This window comes from Dendrobates tinctorius, unplaced genomic scaffold (genome assembly GCF_039654945.1).
Source record: "Dendrobates tinctorius isolate UK_male_01 unplaced genomic scaffold, ASM3965494v1 ptg000003l, whole genome shotgun sequence".
In the NCBI taxonomy this organism is placed as follows: Eukaryota; Metazoa; Chordata; class Amphibia; order Anura; family Dendrobatidae; genus Dendrobates; species Dendrobates tinctorius.
In genome coordinates, this window is record NW_027361671.1 from 28,930,315 (window position 1) to 28,947,520 (window position 17,206).

At 42.7% G+C, this 17,206-nt stretch overlaps 1 protein-coding gene across 2 annotated transcripts in view; it reads left to right on the forward strand.

Annotated features, from left to right (window-relative positions):
• Nucleotides 1-17,206, forward strand: part of PCSK1 (proprotein convertase subtilisin/kexin type 1) — a 100,046-nt gene that overhangs the window by 46,362 nt on the left and 36,478 nt on the right. For both annotated transcript variants that reach the window (XM_073541822.1, XM_073541903.1), the window contains 5 exons: nt 8,626-8,730; nt 9,799-9,909; nt 12,728-12,874; nt 12,975-13,051; nt 13,292-13,380. In XM_073541822.1, the coding sequence (XP_073397923.1) occupies nt 8,626-8,730; nt 9,799-9,909; nt 12,728-12,874; nt 12,975-13,051; nt 13,292-13,380 (529 nt within the window). The remainder of the gene's footprint in view (nt 1-8,625; nt 8,731-9,798; nt 9,910-12,727; nt 12,875-12,974; nt 13,052-13,291; nt 13,381-17,206) is intronic.

A 17,206-nucleotide genomic window follows, 5' to 3' on the forward strand; every position in this document is an offset into this window, starting at 1 on the left:
CATACAGTATAATGGTGCCACGTAGTCCTCCATACAGTAAATTGGCACCACATAGTCCTGCATACAGTATAATGGCCCCTTGCATTGCCTTCCATACAATGTTATGACCCCACATAGTCCTCCATACAGTTCAATAGGCTCAGCATTGCCTTCAAAACAGTATAATGACACCACATAGTGCTCTATACAGTACAATGGACCCCACATAAAAATGAATAAATACTTCTCCTCATCTCTGCTTCAGTCTCTGCCGTACATCTTCTGATCCTCTACACTGCTCGGCACAGCGGGCACGTTGCAACATCTCTCTGAGACATCAGATGCAGAGGGAGAATGACAGCAGAGGGAGGATGCCAATACAGTTGAAAGTTCAATGCTGGCTGAGGGGGCGTGCGGTGTTGTGAGCCAAATATGCTCACCCTGCAGCCAGATTTTGCCAATGGCCAGAAATTGACATGTGTGATTTAGATACTGAAAAACTAACTTCCTGGACAGTATTTTTCACTTTGATGGATGTTGTGAGTGGGTTTTTCTTCAATATAGAAAGAATTCTGCGATCATCCACCACTGTTCTTTAGGTTCTTTAGAAGCACGTAGATCTGGGGACTTATTCTGACGAAATATAGGCTGAACTGGATGGACAAATGTCATTTTTTCGGCCTTGCTAACTATGTTATTATGTTACTATGTTGTCTTTTGTGGACGTCAAGGCCTTTTTGAGTTCCCAAGCTCACCAGTGCACTCTTTTTTTTCAGAATGTCCAAAACTGTTCACTGGGCTACTCCTAACATTTCTGCTATGTATCTGATGGATTTCTTTTTTCAGTCTAATGATGGTCTGTTTTTCTTACATTGAGAGCTCCTTTAACTGCATATTGTGGGTTCACAGCAACAACTTCTAAATGCAAGTGCCACACCTAAAATAAAGAGCTATAATTCCTAAATCCTTCCTCCAACTAGGATGTGAATACCCTCTAATTAAGGCTGAGAGTCTGCACTTTAAACCCATATCGATTATAGAACTGTATCTTGAATATGTTTTGGTAAGCAGTTAAAATGACAAAACTTATGTCACTGTCCAAATATCTGTGGACCTAACTGTATCTTGGCCATACAGATTGTATCACAATTTTGCCCAAATTCCAAAATAATCAAATAAAAAGGATTATTTTAGACATTCTATGCCTCATTCAGATGTCAGGGGGGATTTCTTACATATGAGAAAAACAGACCGCGTTTCATCAATAATTTTCTTCAGAGTTTCATCAGATATTTTTCGTTAATGTGAAAAAAGCTTCTCCTATCTCCGTGAAAAGCAGACAGCACTCGGATGGTATCTGAATGCTGTCAGATTTTTTCATGGACATGTAAGGGACACAAAGGAGTGTTCGTAAGTATACAGATATATACGTATATTATATATATATTTAATGTCAGATGTTATGTACCCTTTCCCTTTAACGTTATTCGTACTTATTGTACATACCATGTAAATGTCTATTTATTGTATATGTTATATGTATTTAACATTGGACACTGTTATATAGATAGGGAAAGTGTAGTACCCTAGTTTGCCCACTAGATGGGGTTAGAGATGCTCAGCTTGTAAATAGTTAAAGTAGGAGGGGTTAACAGCTGTTAAATCAGGGAGCATCTGGAATTTGAATCAGTTGGGCGGGAGCACCCTGCCAGAGCTGTTGGCTCCATAATGTTAAAGTCAAGAGCCCAGTCATACAAAATTCAGGCCAGTATCTCATCGGGGAGTAACACCAGGAGAAGCGCTGACAGTGCAGAATTCGTGGGTCTGCAGTTGCCAGGAGAAGACTAAGCAGTATGGGCAGGTCACTCAGAATGTGGCGGCTTATTTCATCTGTGGATACTCTTGAGACCGGGGCTAAACGGTGAAGAGGATGCTGTGATGCTGAACAGGACGGGACGTCCCGCAGACATGCTAAAGGAAGACAGTGAGAGCATAGGGAAAGTGACAGAATTGTGCACCATGGAATCTGAGGTAACAGCTGTAAAGAAAATGGATATGCTTTGTACAAAAATGAGTAAAGCTGTTATTGTTAAAGTTGAATGGGACTGTGACTGTTTGCTCCACATCGTCTGAGGAGAATGTGCAGCGCATTACAGAAAGCCCAAGAATGGAGCTGCAGGTATGCTGACAGGAAGCTGTCATGTCTATGTGAGGGGAGGCCAGGACACCGTTGCCCTGGAGTCCTCGGACATGACTTTGATCCTGGCCGACCCTTACAGACACATAGACCTGCATTGCCAAATTTAGGCCACGTTCATATGTTCGGTATTTGGTCAGTATTTTACCTCAGTATTTGTAAGCCAAAACCAGAGAGTGAGTGATAAAATACAGAAGTGATGACAGGTTTCTATTATACTTTCCTCGAATTACAAATACTGAGGTAAAATACTGAGCAAATACTGAAGAAGGGAATGTGGCCTCCATCTGACACTTGGATCAATATCAGACATGTCTCCACAATTGGACCAACTAGTCTGGGGAAAAATATTGCATGTGCACAGCCTCACAGACTGTCATAGATACAAGTGCTACCCGTACAGAAAACCCAATAGCACTCGTAAAAAAACTGATATGAGGCCTTATATGAATGCAATACACAGCTATCCCTAGTAATATGGCGCCATCTTTCCCACTGGCCTTATTCTCACAGTTTAGTGCAAATGAGACCTATGGGGGAAAAAACTTCCGTAGCTTGATTATCACAAAACAAAGATTTGTTGCAGAAATTTTCCACATGAAAATAGACCTGTCAGTTATTTCTGAAAAATTATATTGTAAAGTTTATCCTTTGCAATGCACGTGTGGATCTAGTTATACAGTCTATTTGCACTGCGGAAAATCTGAATCAAAACCGCTACGTTTGCAAAACTCCTAAGGGGACCAGACCTGCACACAGTCGATCATAACTCCATTCCAAAGGGAACCATCTATGTAACATTCCCCTCCATGATAAATTCCACCAACTACAAGGACCCCCCCTCCCTGACCGCCCCAACCACTGCGACTCACAAGAAAGATTTCTGGAACGTTAAACACAAGCCCAAACCGTCCTCTATAACAAGATATATATATCTATAATAAATGCCCAAATTCCAATTCCATGAAAAAGAGGGTGGGGGGTGGAACTCTTCCCTCTGGGATCCCCCCCCTGCAGAATGGCCTGCTTTCCCACACTTTTTCTTTTATACACCCTCTCTACTTATTGATCCAATCCTAAAGTCCCAATTCAAACTTTATTTTCTCTCCTGGCCCAATCACCGTCATGTTGGCCTCCCCTTTACCACATAACAAACACCACTGCAAACTATAAGGCAGGAATTACACACGCAGCTTTTGATGAAATTTTAGGTGAAGATTTTGCTGCAGAACTGGATTTAGGGTGTGTGCAGACGCTGCGGAATCCGCTGCGGATTAATCCGCACGGATTTTGCAAAAACCGCAGATAAAACCGCAGGTCAAAAGACCTGCGGATTATCTGCAGTTTAGCCTGTGGTTAGGTCCTGCGGAATCACCATCTCCACAATGGTGGAGATAGGAACCCGCTGCGGATTCCGCAGAAAGAATTGATATGTCAATTCTTTCTGCGGTTTCAAAACCGCAGGAAATCCGCGCGGATTAATCCGCACCGTCTACACAGCGGTTTTTGTTTACCATTCATTTGAATGGTACTGTACACCGCAGCTAAAACTGCTGCGGGTCCGCAGCGGCCAAAGCCGCTGCGGAACCGCAGCGGAATCCGCAGCGTGTGCACATACCCTTAGCAGGAATTAGAATTACTAGGGTATGTTCACTTTGCATTTTTTGGGAGGTGGTCAAAACTTCCTTTTTTCAAGCAGAAAATGCTTTAGGATTTGCTCTTTATCTCTGGCTTTTTTTGTCATTTTGTTCTCCCGGGTGCATTTTATGTTCTAAACGCATTGTTAGCATTTTTGGCCATTTCCTGAAGAGCTTTATCATTGTTTTTTTTAATTGTTTTTCCAACGTTTTTTGGCTGTTTTTTGATGAGTATTTTTATAATTATTTTTGAAATCTATTAAATAATACGCTAAGTTTTTTTTTTGCGGGAAAGCGCAAATTGCTCATGAAAAATTATCTACAAGTTGTGTGAAAAAGTGTTTGCCCCCTTCCTGATTTCCTATTCTTTTGCATATTTGTCATATTTAAATGTGTCAGATCACCAAACAAATGTAAATAGACAAAGATTTTTTTTTTGCCTAAAATACAAAGGAAATGTCTCATCTCTTTCCTTAGGTTTTTAGGGATTATTTCATCTTCAACTTGCTAAGCTGTTCACAATAACTGTAATTTTGACAACTGGTGCCCAAACTTGTACATGCCACTCCATCCATCCATCCATCCATCCATCATCCATCCATCCATCATCCATCCATCCATCCATCCATCATCCATATCTTTGCACATTTTTAACACATACAAATTGGTCAATTCTATTCTACATTCTACTCTGGTACGTGTCACACGGGCAGCACATGGATGTCATCTGAGTGCTGTATATGTTTACACGGACACAGACTTTTAATGGGCTTTGTCATACATGATGCCATAAAAAAAAGGATATGTCTACATGTGGGTCACATGGACACACAGCCCCTTAGGTTATAATGGGTACATGTGGATACGTGTCTCCAGTATGTGTGAAAACGGATACCACGTGTATCGGAGACACGTACATGTGAAGGAGGCCCACCAGACTATGTACACAATGCTTTATTTTTATTATCCTGTAATCACTTCTTTTCTAGTCTGAACTCTGTCAACAGCAGACGTGTGTGATTTTAATATTATTAACCCCTTACCTACAATTGATGTAATATTCCGTCCATGTGACCATGGACCTAATTACCATGGACGGAATATTACGTCATCGCGATCAGCGGCGCCCACGTGGTGAGCGCCGCTGATCGCGGCCGAGTGTCAGCTAATTATCATAGCTGACACCCGGCACAATGTGTCAGGGGCGGTCACGGACCGCCCCCGACACGTTAACCCCTTGCACACCGCGATCAAACACAATCGCGGTGTACCGGGGGTTAAAGGGAAGCATCAGCAGGGAGGGGGCTCCCTCCTTGCTTCCCTGAGCCCCCTACGGCAGCGCAATGTGCAGCGCTGCTGCGGGGGACTCCTTTCCTGCAGGTCCCCAGATCCAATATGGCGACGGGGACCTCCAGGGGCCTGCAGGAAGCTGGCTTCCTCAGTGCCTGCAAAGCGCAGGCATGAGGAAGCCTGTGCAGTGCCTGTGACAGATCGCTGATCTGTGATGTGACAGATCAGCGATCTGTCACAGGACAGTGATGTCCCCCCTGGGACATTGTAATAAAGTAAAAAAAAAATAAAAAAAAGTGTAAAAATAATTTTTAAAAAAATCGCCAAATAAAAAAAAAAAAAAAAAAAAAATATTCCCCAATAAATTCATTTTTTGGAAATAAAAAAAACCAAAACAATAAAAGTACACATATTTGGTATCGCCGTGTCCGTAACGACCCGCCCTATAAAACTGTCCCAATAGTTAACCCCTTAAGCGAACCCCTTAAAAAATAAAAATAAAAAACGAAGCAAAAAATAATGATTTATTATCATACCGCCGAACAAAAAGTGCAATAACGCGCGATCAAAAAGACGCATATAAATATCCATGGTACCAATGAAAACGTCATCTTGTCCCACAAAAAACGAGCCACCATACAGCATCATCAGCAAAAAAATAAAAAAGTTATAGCTCGCAGAATAAAGTGATGCAAAAATAATTATTTTTTATATAAAATTGTTTTCATTGCATAAAACCGACAAAACATAAAAAAAGACCTAAATAAGGTATCGCTGTAACCGCACTGACCCAAAGAATAAAACCGCCTTATAAATTTTACCGCACCCGGAACGGCGTAAACGCACCACCCAAAAGAAATTCATGAAACGCTGGTTTTAGTAAATTCTGCGTCCCAAAAAACGAAATAAAAAGCGATCAAAAAATGTCACATGCCCGAACATGATACCAATAAAAGCGTCAACTTGTCCCGCAAAAAATAAGACCTCACATGACTCGGTGGGTCAAAATATGGAAAAATTATAGCTCTCAATATGTGGTGATGCAAAAACTATTTTTACAATAAAAAGCGTCTTTTAGCGTGCGACAGCTGTCAAACATAAAAACCGCCATAAATAGTAAATCAAACCCCCCGTTATCACCCCCTTAGTTAGGGAAAAATAATAAAATTAAAAAAATATATTTATTTCCATTTTCCCATTAGGGTTAGGGCTAGGGTTAGGGTTAGGGCTAGAGTTAAGGTTAGGGCTAGGGTTAGGGCTAGGGTTAGGGTTAGGGCTAGGGTTAGGGTTAGAATTGGGGGTTTCCACTATTTGCGCACATCAGGTGCTCTCCAAATGCAACATGGCATCTGATCTCAATTCCAGTCAATTCTGCGTTGAAAAAGTCAAATGGTGCTCCTTCCCTTCCAAGCTCTGCCATGCACCCAAACAGTGTTTAACCCCTCATCAGGGTATCAGCCTACTAAGGACAATTTGCAAAACAACTTTTGGGGTCCTATTTCTCCTGTTGCCCTTAGGAAAATAAAAATTTTGGGGCAAAAATATCATTTTTGTGGAAAAAAATTTTTTGTTATTTTCACGCCTGGGCGTTATAAACTTCTGTGAAGCACTTGGGGGTTCAAAGTTCTCACCACACATCTAGATAAGTTCCTTGGGGGGTCTAGTTTCTAAAATGGGGTCATTTGTGGGGGGTTTCCACTGTTTTGGTACATCAGGGGCTTTCCAAACGCGACATGGTGTCCGATCTCAATTCCAGCCAAAAAAGTCAAATGGCGCTGCTTGCCTTCCGAGCTCTGCCATGTGCCCAAATAGTCATTTACACCCACATATGGGGTATCAGCGTACTCAGGACAAATTGCACAATAACTTTTAGGGTCCTGTTACCCTTGGGAAAATAAAAATTGGGGGTGAAAAGATCATTTTGTGGAAAAAATATGATTTTTTAATTGAACCGCTGTACATTATAAACTTCTGTGAAGCCCTTGTGGGTTCAAAGTTCTCACCACATATCTAGATAAGTTCCTTAGGGGGTCTAGTTTCAAAAATGGGGTCACTTGTAGGGGGTTTCCACTGTTTAGGTACATCAGGGGCTCTCCAAACGCGACATGGCGTCCGATCAGAATTCCAGCCAATTTTGCATTGAAAAAGTCAAACGGTGCTCCTTCCCTTCTGAGCTCTGCCATGCGCCGAAACAGTGGTTCCCCCCCACATATCAGGTATGAGCGTGCTCAGGACAAATTGCACAATAATATTTGCAGTCCAATTTCTCCTGTTACACTTGGTAAAATAAAAAAAATTGAACCTGAAGTAATTTTTTTTGTGGAAAAAAAGTTAAATGTTAATTTTTTTTAAATATTCAAAAAATTCCTGTGACGCACCTGAAGGGTTAATAAACTCCTTGAATGTGGTTTTAAGCACCTTAAGGGGTGCAGTTTTTAGAATGGTGTCACTTTTGGGTATTTTCTATCATATAGACCCCTCAAAGTGGCTTCAAATGTGATGTGGTCCGTAAAAATAAAATGGTGTTGCAAAAATGAGAGATCGCTGGTCAACTTTTAACCCTTATATCTTACTAACAAATAAAAATTTTGGTTCCAAAATTGTGCTGATGTAAAGTAAACATGTGGCAAATGTTACTTATTAACTTTTTTTTGTGCCATATCTCTGTGATTTAAGGGCATAAAAATTCAAAGTTGGAAAATTGCGGAATTTTCAAAATTTTCGCCAAATTTCCGTTTTTCTCATAAATAAACGCAAGTTATATGAATGAAATTTTACCACTAACATGAAGTACAATATGTCACGAGAAAACAATGTCAGAATCACCGGGATCCACGGAAGCGTTTCAGAGTTATTACCTCATAAAGGGACAGTGGTCAGAATTGTAAAAATTGGCCCGGTAGTTAACGTGCAAACCACCCTTGGTAGTGAAGGGGTTAAACAGCGATTCCTCTTCAAAAGAACAATTCTTTGAGATCACCCCCTAGAAGACCACTTGCTAATTTTCTGCGCTTGTCCCTGTAATTCACTGAATTGAGGATTCTGAATAGCCATAGTCCATCAGCCGCAGCTAAGCAGAAGAATTTAAGAAATGAGCTTTGTTCAGGCTCACATGAGTCAGAAAGCAAATGCCAATCATCCATTGTGTTGTAACGTATCCGTTCCATTAAATGACTCTTCTCTCATAAAGCCATGATGTCAGTACAGTGCAGAAAGGCTAATTGGTTTTATATGAATATGGAGGAAATAACACTTTCTTCAGAGATAGCACTCTGTGTAATTGTCTAGCACTGCTTGCCTGTGGCTAGCAAAAATGATGAATGCATAGAAACAGATGTGGATAGAGGACATGCACTGCAACCGACGTCATCCATTTACTCAAGCCATTACAGGAGTTTACCATCCGAGATATCACCTGAAAAGACACCACTGCTGCACTATTGCTCACATGTGTGAATAATGACTGCTGCTACTTTTATTTTCATTCTATCTATACATATCTATTTTTATTTTTTTTTACAGATTGGATCTCTTGAAAATCACTATCTATTCAGACTGTCAGCACATCCAAGGAGATCACGGAGGAGCGTGCCGCACATAACAAAGCGGCTAACAGATGATGATCGAGTAAGTGTTTTAGTTGGAAGAAAATATATATTATTTTTAGAGAATGCATTGGAAATCTTGGCAATGGTTGTCTAAAGAGCTCAACGAAAAAAACATAAAATGATTTAATCTACGGTAGTTTATAAGGGAAATGAATATATTGGAAAAAAAGGTCATATAATAATGAATGCTATTTAGCGCTTGTGCACATGGCCGTATTTTCGGTCTAAGTGCAATGCAAAAACATCGGAAAAAATAACAGCATACCTGAGTTTGATCCAATTATTGTTTCACACTCGGCCATGCAAGTCAGTGAGTGCGTGGAAAACAATGTACTGCACTTGGATGACATCCGAGTGCAGTTCGATTTTCACGGACTGACAGAATGGAGATGAAGACATTTTTTCCCCACCTTCTTCTCATTTGAGAAAATCGGATCACAATCTGATCGTAGTGAGATTAGCATAATCAGCCCATTTTTCTCAGATGAGAGAAAATATGCTGTTGTGACCCTAGCCTTACCAACATCACTTAATGCTATGAATCTGCCCTAAACCAATGCAACCAATCAGCGTTTGTTTTTGTTTTTTTGTGATAGGGTTGTTCACTATGGAAAAGGGTCCCATAAAATGTAACTGATCATAGGTATTCTGATATTGGGACCTTCAGGAGCCCCAAGTATTTTGCTACTGAGATCCTCTGGTTCATTGATAGATGTCCAAGATCAATTATCAGCTATATCTTCTTTATTAACGTAAAATAGCCTAATAACGTACTTTAAATTAGGTTTTACGAACCAAACAATCCATTTAAGCCAACGGAATCTTACTTTTTGCCTGCAATGACTTTAAAATGTCACAGATTTCAGTTTCTAGACGTTGTTCAGTTCTGCAAGATTAATGACATCTGTCTGAAAGCCTCAGGACTTTAGAGAAAAGAGTGGAGAGGAGGTTGATAGATGTGCCTAGCTCTTTACTGTGCACAGTCTTGGTATCAATACTGTATATTATAAAACAAATCATATAGGCCCAATAACTGCGATTCACATTGTAATGGCCCAAATATCTTGTGTGTTGTTGCTATCTCTAGGTGTTGTGGGCAGAACAACAATATATTAAAGAGAGGAGTAAACGCTCGGTCCTCAGGCAAAGCACAGAGGATCTTTTCAATGATCCCATGTGGAGTCATCAGTGGTATTTGGTAAGTACCATGTAAAAATTGCATTAAAGAAACATTTGACCACCATTTGAAAATTCATTAAATGTGGACAACTACAGATCCATAATAAAGCTACTGTCAGCATATACACTCCTGGCTTCTTCAAGCAATTGCATTAAAGGGTTTTTTGGAATAATGTCTATAGTAAAATAACGCCTCTATATAATTCTTATTTACACCCTGTAAAAATTGTTGGTGACTGCTGAAATTCAGTTCCTCATGCTTGACTGTTGATTACTCCCATATGAACATTATGGATGGCACAATCAAGGCCCACCTCTAGTCCAGGGAGGGACAGCATGGCGTGTACCCCTGCTGCATCATAGCTAGACCCCTGATATTGCCATTCTTACCATACAGTAGACCCCTGATATTGCCATGCTTACCACACAGTACTGCCCTATTATTGCCATACTTACCATACAGTACTCCCATGGTATTGCCATACTTACCACACAGTACTCCCTTGGTATTGCCTTACTTGCCATACAGTAGTCCCATGGTATTGCCATACTTACCACAAAGTACTCACCCGGTATTGCCATTCTTGCCATACAGTAGTCCCCTGGTATGGCTATACTTACCACACAGTACTCCCCTGGTATTGCCATACTTGCCATACAGTATTCCCCTTATATTGCCATACTTACCATACTGTAGTCCCCTGGTATTGCCATACCTACCACAAAGTTCTCCCCTGGTATTGCCATACTTACCACAAAGAACTCCCCTGGTATTGCCATATTTACCATATAGTATTCCCCTGATATTGCCATACTTACCATACTGTAGTCCCCTGGTATTGTCATACTTACCATACTGTAGTCCCCTGGTATTGTCATACTTACCATACTGTAGTCCCCTGGTATTGCCATACTTACCACACAGTACTCCCCTGGTATTGCCATACTTGCCATACAGTATTCCCCTGATATTGCCATACTTACCATACAGTAGTCCCTTGGTATTGCCCTGGTACTGCCATACTTACCACACAGTACTCCCCTGGTATTGCCATACTTGCCATACAGTATTCCCCGGATATTGCCATACTTACCACACAGTACTCCCCTGGTATTGCCATACTTACCATACAGTAGTCTCCAGGTATTGCTATACTTAATCATACAGTAGTCCCATGGTATTGCCATACTTACCACAAAGTACTCCCCTGGTATTGCCATACTTACCATACAGTATTCCCCTGGTATTGCCATACTTACCATACAGTAGTCCCCTGGTATTGCCATACTTACCATACAGTAGTCCCCTGGTATTGCTATACTTGCTATACAGTATTCCCTTTGTATTCCCATACTTACCATACAGTACTCCTCTGGTATTGCCATACTTACCACAAAGTACTCCACTAGTATTGCCATACTTACCATACAGTAGTCCCTTGGTATTGCCATGCTTACCATACCGTACTCCCCATCAGTCCAGTCAATGGCTAAGGATGCCCCATGTGAGTCTGCCGTGGCCAGCAATCAATGTCATTGCCTGTGCTTCCCTTCCTCAAGTTCTCTAGACAGAGGAGGAGGTTGAGAAGGTGAGTGGTGGACACACAGTGCTGATTTAGCTGCACTCACTATAGAGAGATGATCTTGGTGGTGCTGGTGTACTTCCTGCTCTATGCTACTTTTTCTGGGCTAGGCACATGCTTGTTTTCCCTTTATCTCCACCCTGTTCTTTGATTAGCAACTTTGGTTTCATAGGGCCAGAGAGTGGTGGAGATAGATGAAAAACAAGCTGGTGGGAAGGTGTTTTAAAATTATTGTCCACTCTATGGAGCACCGAATGACTGTACTTGGTTTGAACAGTCATTTTCTGCTGACAGAGTTGCTTTGAGGGTATGTGCACACGCTGCGGATTTTGCTGCAGATCCGCAGGCATTGTACAGTACAATGTTATCCAATGGCTTTTAAAAAACGCTGTGCACATGCTGCGGATTTTTCCGCGCGGATTTGCTGCAGTTTTAAATCCGCAGCATGTCAATTCTTTCTGCAGATTCCACTGCGGTTTGACACCTGTTCCATTGTACAGGTGTCAAAACGCAGGGGCAAATCGCAGGCAAATTCGCAGGTAAACCGCGGGGCATTTTACCTGCGGATTTACCTGCAAATCGGCAGCTGAATCCGAACTGTGTGCACTCACCCTAATCCTCCTCCTGGCATTAAATTCAGGGAAGAGGAAATATTACAGGTAATGTGTGAGCAGGTGCACGCCACTGCCATTTACCCTATCCATGGCTGCACTTCTATGTTGCTGCATGCTTCTGCTGTGGCAGTAGCAATGATGTTAGCACAGAGATCTCAAATATTAATAAGAGGCCTTGAAAAAACATTACTTTCTCATGTCTGTGTCCCATTGTTATGTTGAACAGCAAATCAATCAAGCCCATATTGTTATACTTACCATAGGTTATTATTAGTCACATGGACCTCCTCTTCAGGACCCCTTTATTATTGTAGTACCAATGTAGCTGGAACTGGGTCCAGACCTTGCATTTTGGCGTGTACACATTGAAACCAAGCTACTCATTTACTGACACTGAGTTAAAAAATGATCTGTATACCGCCATATAGAAATAATAGGTACATGGTAAATCTTACAGGCTTGTTGTGTATGGGTCAAATGAAAATATGGACTTATGCTAGAGAAATGCACTTGGAATTGTGTGATAATTAAATCTCTCAACACAAAAACACATTTATTATTGCCACTTTACATCATAACACTCAGATATAAAATATTAAATGTCAAAGATGGTATAAGAAATGTACTTTTATATTCCCAGCAAGACACAAGAGTGAACCCAACATTGCCAAAGCTGGATCTCCATGTAATTCCGGTATGGAGGAAAGGAATAACAGGTAAAGGAGTTGTCGTGACTGTATTAGATGATGGATTGGAATGGAATCATACAGACATCTATGCAAACTATGTAAGTTTATTGTTTGTATTCTAGCATCATAAAAAATGGTAGATGTTTTAATGTGTGTCGCAAAATAGTAAAACAATTCAATGCTATCTCTGCTTTCCAGGATCCAGAAGCAAGTTATGACTTCAATAATAATGATAAAGACCCCTTTCCACGATACGATATCACTAATGAGAACAAGTAAGTATATTGCACACCTTATCTCTATGGTATAGTCTATAGTTTATAGGCAGACCCCAGCAAAGTGCGGCAGCTGAAGGGTTAAAACAGTGCCCACGGTCCGCCCCATGCTATCTGCCGCCCAACACCCACACCGGGATATCCTGAGGCTGCAGATAGCTGTGAATACATTGGCCAAGCAGGGAGCCAGTGGTTATTGCTGGGTTTTGTTTGTCTTTTTAATTTTGCTTTGTTTTCTAGACATGGCACCAGATGTGCAGGAGAAGTTGCAATGGTTGCAAATAACGAAAAATGTGGTGTTGGAGTAGCATATAATGCTAAAGTAGGAGGTACATTCCTTTCTTTTGTTGGCTGCTGTATAATCTACTATATAATCGTCTAATTCTGTCTGTCTGTTTGTAATGGAAATCCCGCATCGCTGCTTGGTCGCACCCGGCCAGCCGCGACCAATCAGTGACAGGCACAGTCCGGCCGCGAATTGGCGCGGAATTAGAAAGACGCATGCCATCGCTACCGTCGGGAGATCTGTGGCGCTAGCTGCTGATCTCCCGACGGAAAAAGAGTTACATTATACTCACCCCGGCGTTCAGTCCGGTCCAATGGGTGTCACCGTGCCGTCCGGCGCCTCCCATCTTCATACGATGACGTCCTCCACCTTGCTTCTCCCTCGGCTCCTGCGCACACGTACTTTATTGGCCCTGCTAGGGCAGAGCAGAGTACTGCAGTGCACAGGCGCTGGACCTCTCTGACCTTTCCCGGCGCCTGCGCACTGCAATACTTTACTCTGCCCTCAACAGGGCAGATAAAGTACGCAAGCACAGAAGGCGAGGGAGAAGCAAGGAGGAGGACATCATCGTTTGAAGATAGGAGGCGCCAGATCGGACCGTGACATCCACCACACCCGTCCCCGACCCCCGGTGAGTATAATCTAACGTGTTTTTTTTATTTTTCAGGTTTCATCAGGGACTTATCTACAGCATTACAGAATGCTGTAGATAAGCTCCTGATGGCGGTGGCCCCAGCTTATGGGGCAAAAATGGGGTGACAGATTCCATTTAAATAAACTACATACATATTCTAGAATACCCGATGCAGAATCAGGCCACCATCTAGTAAATTATTGTGAGACTGGAGAGCTCCGGGAGTTGAACCCTCAGGACCGTGACGGCGAACCTCCCTCGGGCGAGCTGGCCAGGTGTACCACCCCCTATACAGGGAGCGTTAGGGGCAGATCCAGGGGAGACTATCGCCGCGGAAGCTGATACCTGCGAACAGCTGGAAGGAGACGCAGGCAGAGGACGTACAGGCGACCAGATGGAAGATGGTGACGACCACAGGGGAGACTGCTGTAGCCGCAGGGACGGAGGTGGACAGCAAGGGAGGAGGCAGGAACGGGTTCTGGGTGAGACACTGGAATAGGCAGACGAAGGCAGGAACGGACTGGACCTGGAAGGGAACACAGGGAGGTCACAAGTAGGGAAACTAGCGGAGGACCAGGAAAGGTACAAAGCGCAGAGACAGGAGGAACACAGGAGAGCGTGGACCCGATATCAAACGTGAACCACAATTGATAGTCAGGCAGAGAGCATAGGGTGAGGCTGCCTGATATAGGGCAAGCTACAGAACTTCCGGTCAGGGTGCAGCAGTGTCATGGGGCCAAGGGATAGGGCGCCTAGACTAGGGGGGTGTGCCTAGATGTGCGCCTGCGTACCCGAGAGGGAGCAGCAGCCGGCCGCAGGACAGGAAGAGAAGCAGTTGATGGACAGGCGCCAGCAGTGGGGGCGGGCCGAGAGGACCGGGAGCGCCGGAGAGCCCTGGGCGGCGTGGAGGCACGGGAGGCGACTGGGACCGCCGGTGCTGTGACAAGAGGAGCCGTGGCAGAGGCGGACAGAGCGGCGGTGGCAGGAGCACAGCCAGGGGGAGCTGCGGCAGCGGTGGTCAGAGCAGTGGCCGCAGAAGCCGCAGGGCGAGTGGGAGCCGTGGAACAAGAAGAAGAGGTGAGCATGACAATTATATAGTTATCATTGATTAATACATATTGCATTAAAATTCAGTGTCATTAGAGGTTGCTGTTACTGGGGTTTTGCAAATCAATGAAAGTTATTAGTATGTTCCATTTACTCATATTTATACTTGTTAACTTATTTTCTACTTGTTATGAACAGCAGAACTGATTACATGCTATCAGTGTGTCAAGAGTGGGAGAAGAGGGTTGCATTGACAATCCAACACAATGAGCAGCACTTTGAACACATTTTATAAGTGGTCATAAACTTGTAAATAACTCATGAAAGAATAAAGATACGTTAAAACCAAGCACACCAGAATTTTTCTTGTGAAATTCTCAATAAGTTTGATGTGTCACATGACCCTCTTCACATTGGAAACAATAAAGTTGGCTCCAAAATGGCCGACTTCAAAATGGCCACCATGGTCACCACCCATCTTGAAAAGTTCCCCCCCTCCCATAAACTAATGTGCCACAAACAGGAAGAATATATAGTATATATATATACACACACACACACACAGTGGGGAAAAAAATTTCTCCCGCTTAAAAAGATGAGAGACGCCAGTAATTGACATCATAGGTAGACCTCAGCTATGAGAGTCAAAATGAGATAACAAATCCAGAAAATCACCTTGTCTGATTTGGTGATTAACAAATGTTTATCTCAATATTTTGTTATATATCCTTTGTTGGCAATGACAAATTAAAGATATAGGGACAATACTATCACAAGCCCATCAAGCCCATGCACCCTTAAACAGAGAGCACAACCTTGACACAAGCCCACATATCAGATTATATATAGATAGTGGAAGTGGTAGAAGTGGCTGACATGGAGAAATCCAACCAATGGCTGGAGAAAGCTGGACTCTGAGACAGCACAGAGACACTAGTGGCTCAAGAGGAAGCACTAAGTACAAGATCCATAGAAGCAGGAATCTACCACACAAGACAAGACCCAAGGTGCAGACTATGCAAAGAAACCTCAGAAACCGTCCAACACATAGTGGCAGGATGCAAAATGCAAGCAGGAACTGCGTATACTGAACACCATAACCAAGTAATGGGAATTGTATACAGGAACATCTGTGCAGCATATGGGCTAAGCCCCCTTAAGTCCAGGTGGGAGACCCCAGAAAAAGTGTTGGAAAATTAAATGGCTAAAATCCTGTGGAACTTCAAGATCCACACAGATAAGCAAGTGTTGGCTAACCAATCAGACATTGTCATAGTAGACAAGGATCAGAAGACAGCAATGATAACAGATGTGGCAGTGCCAAGTGACAGCAACATCAGAAAGAAGGAATATGAGAAGCTGGAGCAATACCAGGGCCTCAAAGGAGAACTGGAGAAGATGTGGAAGGTGAAGTCAACAGTGATTCCAGTGGTGATAGGAGCACTTGGAGCAGTGACCCCCTAGGTTGGAAGAATGGCTACAACAGATCCCAGGAGCAACATCTGAGCACTCTGTCCAGAAAAGCGCAATACTGAGGAACAACTAAGATCTTGTGCAGGACCCTCAAACTCCCAGGCCTCTGGTAGAGGTCCCGAGAATGAGAAAGGACAACAAAGACCACCCCCATTGAGGGGTGAGAAGGAAGGAATGTACAAACCAAATGGGAATAGGACAATGAAGAAAGCATACACCCAAAAACAGCATACAGCAATCTCCAGCAGCAAAAAATGATCTCCAGCTCTGCGCAGCAACTCCAGGAAACCGGGAAGTAAACTTTCACTTATGAGGAAGAGAAGGTCGGGCCAGATTTTATAGAGAGAGGAAATAGCCAGGTCAGAAACAGCTGTGAGATAGAGCTACATGTTTCTAACCAGCATAGAAAGGGTTGTTAACCTCTTCAGCACCAAAGGAAACGAAATTCATTTAATATGGGACACAAAACAGTAGATTAGGTGAGAGAAAACCAAGAGAAGATATGACAAAAATCCTAGTTGACTATGTAGTCAGTATAGATTCAGAACTGGACATATTATATTGCAGTGATGATGGTGTAGCCTGGAGGTCAGGTGTCAAATGAGATGATCCCAGGGCTTTATTAAAAGGAATTGTTGAGTGCTTAGGAGGGGAGCAGAATTTCACAAAACAGCATGCATTCAACCATGAGCTAAATGGTATTATACAGATATAT